This window comes from Aulostomus chinensis, chromosome 11 (assembly GCF_037954235.1).
Source record: "Aulostomus chinensis isolate RoL2024-O1b breed Wild chromosome 11, RoL_Achi_v1.0, whole genome shotgun sequence".
Lineage (NCBI taxonomy): Eukaryota > Metazoa > Chordata > Actinopteri > Syngnathiformes > Aulostomidae > Aulostomus > Aulostomus chinensis.
Window position 1 is genome coordinate 1,010,765 of NC_141330.1, and position 8,326 is coordinate 1,019,090.

An 8,326-nucleotide genomic window follows, 5' to 3' on the forward strand; every position below is an offset into this window, starting at 1 on the left:
GGGAAGTCCGACTTACTACCGGCCACGCGGACCAGACTCTCACTCCTCCGGTAGAGTGACCGAATGGCCCTTTGTAAGGGGCCATCCACCCCATACTCCCAGAGTACCCCCCCACAGTATGCTCCTGGGAACACGGTCGTAAGCCCTCTCCAGGTCCACAAAGCACATGTGGACTGGTTGGGCAAACTCCCATGCCCCCTCCAGCACCCTAGTGGGGGTGAAGAGCTGATCCACGGTTCCACGGCCGGGACGAAAACCACACGGCTCCTCCTCAATCTGAGGTTCGACTATCGCCCTGACCCTCCTCTCCAGCACCCTGGCGTAGACCTTACCAGGGAGGCTGAGGAGTGTGATCCCCCGATAGTTGGAACACACCCTCTGGTCCCCTTTCTTAAAGATGGGGGGACCACCACCCCGGTCTGCCACTCCAAAGGCACCGCCCCCGATGTCCACGCAATGTTGCAGAGACATGTCAGCCAGGACAGCCCCACAACATCCAGAGCCTTGAGATACCCAGGGTGGATCTCATCCACCCCGGGGCTCTACCACCGCGGAGTTGCTTAACTGCTTAACTCCAGGGCGGGGCCCCGGTGCCCCTCCAGGCAGGGTACACATCGCACTTGCTGTTTTTTCCATGAGGGGGTCTGTTGAACCGTTCTTTGTCTGGCCCTTCGCCTAGGACCAGTCTGCCTTTGGTGACCCTACCAGGGGCAAAATGCCCCTGACAGCATAGCTCCTAGGGTCACTTGGGCACTCAAACTCCTCCACCACGATAAAATGAAAAGAAAACCTCTAATATGGATGATGATGAACCTCTGAGTTTATGAGTCACACTGATGCTCCACTCATTAACAATCATCTCAACATCCAGAGGCTCCTTTTCCCTGTGCTGGCACGCATCTTCCCTCCCAATATAGCTCCGTCTAATCCCGTCTCCTCCTGCTGCTGACACTTTATAATCTCTGTTAAATAAGATTACTAATCAATAACAGAGCAGTGAACAGAGCTCACCGCTCCAGGGAGGGGGCCATCTTTCATTGGGCACCAGTGAGGTTACGATTCCAGCCCACTTCCCCGGATGTTCACTGGATGATGCAAAAACTACAGTTTTGTATTTCATGAAACTTGATGGAAAGATGGAACAACAGAGTTAGAAGAACACAACCAGTAAACCAGCAGTGTAGTAATGCGTCTTGTTGCTGTTCTCAGGTGTGGTGTTCAGGTGTTTTCTGTGAATCAAGCAAGAGGTCGACCGTCATCATTTCACATCCCGCCAAAGATATTTTCAGGGTTTCGGCCAAAGATGGAACCTAGGAAATCCTATTTTGACCCATATTGTGCAAAGTGGATTGCTGGAATCAGGTTTATGTAACTGATGTGAGCAAAAGCTGCTGTTGTCAACTGTGTTGCTTGGTTACTGTCGCCATGTGGCCCTCTAGTGGACACACACAGCACTCACACCCACCCACGTGGTGTCATGACCTATAAATATTTGATTACATCCCACATCATGTTGCTGCTTCATTGTGTGGTTCCACAACGGTGGATGAGCAATATACTCCTGTGATGACAAAAGCTTAAATATTTACAATGAATGACTTTTGTTCAGGTAAAAAGATTAAAACACTGCACTATAATTAATAACTATCAAATAATTTCACAATAAAAACCAGGTTGAGCTGCATTCAATGTCTCATCAAATATATAACAAATGTGTCAGTCTTAAGAGTCCTTGAGGGACCTGCAGGCAGTAGTTTGATCTAAAATCATGAAGTCTCAGGGTTAAAACTACAAAACATTATGTTTAAATATTTGATCGATAACATTAATACTGATAATTATCAATGCTAATATTAAGTGATGAGATCAGTGAGGGTAGAGGGTCCGTTCCATCACATGAGGCTCGGAAACATGAACAAGGCTGAGAACCCTGTGATTCTGTATTAAATACCGAGGTGGAACCTTTTCATATAGTTACTGTTCAGATTAGAATCTCAGTCGTTCGCAGAATCAGAATTTTTGTTTTCAGGACACAACAGTTTTTGTTTTCCATCATTTATTTATTTGTAGGTAGAATTAGTGGTTGTAGTATTTCAGTATTGTTTATGTTAACGTTATTGTTGCTGCTGTTGTTTGTTTGTTATTATTATTGTTTGTTATTATTGCCGTTGTTGTTTATTATTATTGTTGTTTGTTATTGTTGCCGCTGTTGTTGTTTGTTGTTATTATTATTGTTTGTTATTATTGCTGCTGTTGTTTGTTTATTATTATTGTTGTTTGTTTGTTATTGTTGCCGCTGTTGTTGGCTTGTTAATATTATTGTTGTGTGTTGTTTTTGCTGCTGTCTTGTTTGTTTGTTTGTTATTATTATGATTAACAGACAGACAGACAGACAGACAGACAGACTACTTTATTAATTCCTTTTGGACGTTCCGCCAGGGAAATTGCACTCTCCTCAACATACATTCACAGCACTGTTACCATAGAATAGACTAAAAATAGCAAAGAAGAGAAAACAAAGACTATATATATATATATATATATATATATATATATATATATATATATATATATATATATATATATATATATATGTATATATATATATATATATATGTATATATATATATATATATATATATATATATATATATATATATATATATATATATATGTATATGCATATATACATGTGTGTGTGCCTGTGTGTACCTGGATGGTTATGTATATGTGCATAGTGACAGGAATAATCATAATATTAATTGTTCTTAATTGTTATTATAACAATAATAATAATTATAACAATAATAATGATGATGATATAATATAATATAACAATAGTTATATAGTTCATATAATTTAATGAAACATAACAATAATAATAATAACTGACTCTCCTCCAGTCCTTCTGTTGCCCCTCCCCCCCTCCAGTGAGGAGTTTAACAGTTTGATGGCTCGGGGGATGAAGGACTTCTTCAGTCTGTTGGTCCTGCACTTGGGGAGGAGCAGCCTCTGGCTGAACAGGCTTCTCTGGCTGGTGGTGACAGTGAGCAGAGGGTGGCTGACATTGTCCAGGATGTCCAGCAGTTTGTCCAGAGTTCTCCTCTCTGCTACTGTTGCCAGAGGGTCCAGCTTCATCCCAACCACTGAGCTGGCCCGCCTGATCAGCTTCTCCAGCCTGGAGAGGTCTGCCTTCGTCACACTCCCCCCCAGCCCACCACAGCGTAGGACAGGACGCTGAAGACCACAGACTGATAGAACACAGGAGCCTCCTGCAGATGTTGAAGGCTCTCAGCCTCCTCAGGAAGTACATCCTGCTCTGAGCCTTCTTGTACAGCTGCCTCGTGTTGCTCGTCCAGTCCAGCCTGTTGTCCAGCCACAGGTATTTATAGGTCTGTACGACCTCGACCTCCTCCGTTCCTATCAGAACTGGTCTAGGTCTGGGTCTGTCCCTCCCAAAGTCAATGACCAGCTCCTTAGTTTTGGAGGTGTTGAGCTGCAGGCTGTTGTTGTGGCACCAGGAAACCTCACCAGGCACCTGTACTCCTCTTCTTCACTGTCCCTGATACACCCCACGATGGCTGTGTCATCTGCGAACTTCTGGACGTGACACAGTTCAGAGTTGTAGCAGAAGTCCGCGGTGTACAGGGTGAGAGGATAGGGGACATTCCAGTCCCCTGCGGAGCACCGATGCTGCTGACCACAGTGTCAGACGTGATGTCCTTCAGCCTGATGAACTGTGGCCTGTCGGTGAGGTCACTGGAGATCAAAGCAATCAGGCCGGGGTCTACTCGCATTTGTAGGAGCTTGTCCTGCAGTGCAGGGGGCTGGATCGGATTAAAGGCACTTGGGAAATCCAGGAAGAGGAGCCTCACTGTGCCTTTCCCCTTGTCCAGATGCGATTGTTGTTGTTTGTTACTATTGCCGCTGTTGTTTGTTTGTTTATATTATTGTTGTTATTTGTTATTATTATTGTTGTTTGTTGTCATCGCCGCTGTTGTTTGTTTGTTATTATTATTATTTGTTATTATTATTATTATTATTATTGTTGTTGTTGTTGTTGTCTTTGTTGCTTTTGGTCCTCTTCCTGTTGTTGCTGCTGTTCCTCAACAACCTCTCGAGTGCATCCTACCCTGGAGGTTTTACAGAGAAACTGCTGCTGAACATTTTGTGGCAAAGCGTCAACACACCTGCTGAGATGACGACAGCGGCGGCAGAAATGTTGATGTTGTAGAACCTTTGACAGGTTCTTCTTCTTGATCTCGCAGAGTCGACAAATGCAGTTGCAGCTATTTGTATCTCTTGTTTGTGTTGTTACTGCATCAGCGAAGGGGCAGAACAGAGTGGGAGGGCGAGGAGGACTTCATGCTGGGGAAGAACATTGGAGAACCACACTACTTTTACTGCTTGTTACTGATCAATCAGGAAGTGATGTCATGAAGATCCTAGTCAGTCTCGCTACATTTATATGATCCAACATGCAAGCTTCCCTCCCTGCTGTCAGAGGAACATGGCTGCTATGAGCTCAAGGTCCTTCAAGCCTGTCTGATAATTTCTAAAATCTGTTTTCATCTCTAGAATATTGTTGGAACCCCCCAGGGGTCATGACCCCACTTTGGCACCCGTGGATTCAAACTGGACAGTTTCATCTCTGGCGCACCCCTAAAGGCGACTCATCGTAAACGTCCCTCTACCTGTAATTTGCTTTCAAAAACAACGTTCATCCCCAAACATGAGGGTGAGCGTTGTTACCTCCAGCACTGCAGCAGAACTGAAGGTGGATCTTTTCAGTGATGCGCAACTTCACCCTGGCTGGATTGGTTCGTTGGGTTTCGTGAATGACTGAAGGACCTAGACTCGCTGCACCATCGAAGAGTAAACATGAAGCTCCGTTTAAACAGAAACATTTCTAGGCTGGTCCACAGCAAGCAGCCCAGACCTACGCTCAGCTGTTCATTCATTGTTTAAGCGCCTATTTAAAACATCACATGGAGCTCCTCCCGTCTAAATGTCCCTTCACACAAATTTGTTCTTTAAACCTCAATTTTGTCCTACAGAGAGCAATCAAAGCAATTTGACTCCTTCCCCAACATCTACTGTGTTCCTGCTGTCAATCATCCAGGTTTGCAATGCTGAATAAGGTTGATGAATGAGGTCCTGATGGAAGGACGTGTGTGCTTAGTGAGGCGTGACTCGGGTGTGACAGGTGAGTTACTACTGATGACAACGCTGTCAACATGACTTACACACAGGGAGCCATATTGTCCAGGAGGCGTGGCTTAGCATTATCTAAAAGATTAATAAAGTAAATAACAGATCCTGTTTGCAGTTGGAGACTCAGGCTCAGACGACCTCACGGACAGCTGAAGGAGGAAGGAGGTCCTCACATGACTGAGGACAGGTGTAAGGAGAAGCCTCCCCAACACCTCCTGAAGAGCAGAGAGAACTGCTGCAGCAGGGGGGGAGGGAGAAGGCGGGGCACCAGCAGGTCAATCACCCTCCAGTAGGTACACAGCACCGACCTGCAACCAGGGGCCTGCAGCAGACTCAGTCCAGCAGGCAATGGGCTGCCCCCCTAAATCCTGGGTTGGCCATGGAGCCAAGAGTCTGCAAACACACAGCTTTGAACTGCAGTCCTTGTAAAGTGGCGAATGTCCTCTCATCTCCTGACTGTGATGTTTGCTCTGATCTTTGATCAACAACCTGATTCGTCACCTTCATCAGCTTCCTACCTGGTCGGGATGTTGTCATGGAGATTTAAGAGCAAAACCTGAGAACAACAATCGAGGTTGTATAAACAGGACGAGCCCGACCGTGATGTCAGCAGCCCCAGTCGGATGACGACACACGCCGTCAGTGACGCAGCAGCGACGGCAGAGGGAGCCGCGGACGCTGGATCCTGAGCGGCTGAGAGGAGGCGAGGCCTCCGGAGCAAAACATGTTTATTGGGGGTGGGGGGGTATTTATAGGCTTATAATGAACCTGTGCCCTTAAAGACCACGTTGTCCGCTCTCAGAGGCAGGAGGACACACACGAACACACAAACACAGCCAGTAAAACTACAAAGTCTGGAAAACAAAACTGTGTTTATTAAGACAAAAACAAAAAGACCCTGAAAACTCAGGAACATCAGAGACTTCGGTACGAAGCAGTCGTGATTTTTCTTTACACTGAGAAAACAAATTACAAAAAAGAGACCCAGAACTCCCCCTCGGAATTCCAGAAAGGTGAAGAGCACCACCAAAGTGTTGTCACGTGACCCGACTCCCCCCCCCCCCCCCGGAAAAAAGCATAAGAACTAGAGAGACAAAAGGCAGAACCCCGTGGGAACAGGGTGGGCTCTGCCCTGGTTCCCATGCCCCCTCGTCCCTGCAGCCCCCCGTGGAGGAGGACTGTGGAGCTGCCGTCAGCCAGGAGGAAGCGCTGAGACTCCCGGCTCGAGTCAGAAGGAGAAACCAGTTGTGGACTGGCTGAACTGGTGGAAGGAGGGCAGTGAAAGGACGAGCCACCGTTACTGAGCAGAGCACTTCCGTCCTCACCAGCGGCATTGTAAACAAAATGGACTACTAAAGCACCCCCCCAACACACACACACACACACACACACACACACACACCATCCCCCCGGGCCCGACCACCTCCGCAACACGGTGGGAGGTGAAGAACGGCTGGGCTTCCTGCTCGGAGCCACCCTCGGGTATTACAGAAACCCCTCTATTGTTCGGTGGCTCCGCCGTGTGGCGTCTCTCTACGTCGCGTCAAAGAAATCCATCAACATGAAAACACCGTCCCTGCTCTCGGGGGGGGGGGGGGGGTCGGTTAGGTGGTCGCCCCCGCCAACGTCCGAGCCTCGCGGAGATTCAAACATAAACAACACGGCTAGCGGCCAGGTGGCTAACAAGCTAGCTAGCTAGGCTAACCGCTAGGTGACGCAACATAGCAAACAGAGAAATCGATGTAAATGGATGAAATTAGAAAACACCGCCATCAGTCCGGTGAAACGGGATCTTTAACCGTCCGTGTGCAGTCCCGGGGCCCCTCGGTCTAAGGAGGAAAACGCCGAGCCGGTCCGTCCGTCGTCATCAGCAGGGCAAATTATCAGCCGCCGAGGGGAAGTCTCCACAGTCCGCGGCGGAGAACTGCAGCCTCCTCACGGCTTCTTTGATCAGATTCCCCGAGAGGATCAACTCCTGCAGCAGCCGGTGCGGGTCGTCCTCCTCCATCCGCTTTTTGTTCCACGGTTTTATTTGGTCCCAGTCCTGGTCGCTTGACCCGGGGATATTGTATGGGCTCGCCCGGCTGCTTCCCCGGTTCCGGAGGCGCATGCAGCACCCGTGGCGTTTCTGGGCAGGCACCCCCGCGCTGCCGCCGAGGATCCCCGCCGGCTTCCCCCCGCTGCCGCTGCCGCCGGTGAGCCCGTGCAGGCAGGACATGGACACGGACACCGTCTTCTGGCAGCCGCTATTGTTGTGGAGCTGCAGCGCCTCGCCGATCTTGGTCACGAGCGCGTCCACCTCTTTGGAGTCGACGGTGACCGACTGCTCCAGGAAGATGTAGTTCTCCTTCCGACACGGCATTGTGTTGGCAGATACCCGGGCTCTGGCTGTGTGCTTCACGGTGTTTTTGTTGTGACGATGAATGAGAGCTCCGCACCGCTCCTCGCTCTCAACACGCCGCTCGGCAGGACCCAACAAACCCAGTTGATTTGTAAACAATGGATGACGCGTAGTGGGCTGTACCACCTTGCTGCTAGAGGAGAGGGGCTCAGTCGGACCAAAATATTGAAAAAAATCGGGCCCTACGTTCCCTAAACTATCGGTGTGACTTGTGTTAGAAGCACTACAGTACCAACTGTGTCTTCATTACTCGATTTGTGCTGAATCGTTCAAGCAAAACGTATCTGCATGCTGTTAATTCGACGCTCCACCCCCGGACCCAGATGCCTTCATGGACAGCCCTCTTAAAATGGACATTACATAACTCCTAACTGTCTGCCACTGTCTGTCCGGGGAAGCCAAAGAAAGCACGATCTTTGTTAGAAAGAATATAAAGTCGCCCATTTGTCACATTTAATCGTGTGTTTATGGGAGCATTAAATAACCTTTATGTGATTGAGACGGAACCATGTTGCAAACCACCACACGACGTCATCACATCAACCCAAACAAACCCAGTGCTGCATACAATTACATGATTATGTGACCCAATTAGGATGTTGTTTTTTTTGAACAGCCATTTTAAGCATTCCAAGTCTATTTGATTTGATAGTAGTGTGCACAAAATGGTGCCTGTTGTCTCGGGAAGATTATGAAAACTGTAAAGTGAAG

At 48.0% G+C, this 8,326-nt stretch overlaps 1 protein-coding gene across 1 annotated transcript; it reads right to left on the minus strand.

The window, feature by feature from the left end:
• Positions 1-5,883: 5,883 nt before the first annotated feature.
• Positions 5,884-7,969, minus strand: gbp (glycogen synthase kinase binding protein). Its single transcript, XM_086217047.1, has one exon. It carries the CDS (start codon positions 7,574-7,576, stop codon positions 7,082-7,084), a length of 495 nt encoding a protein of 164 aa, XP_086073173.1. The 5' UTR covers positions 7,577-7,969; the 3' UTR covers positions 5,884-7,081.
• Positions 7,970-8,326: the final 357 nt, after the last annotated feature.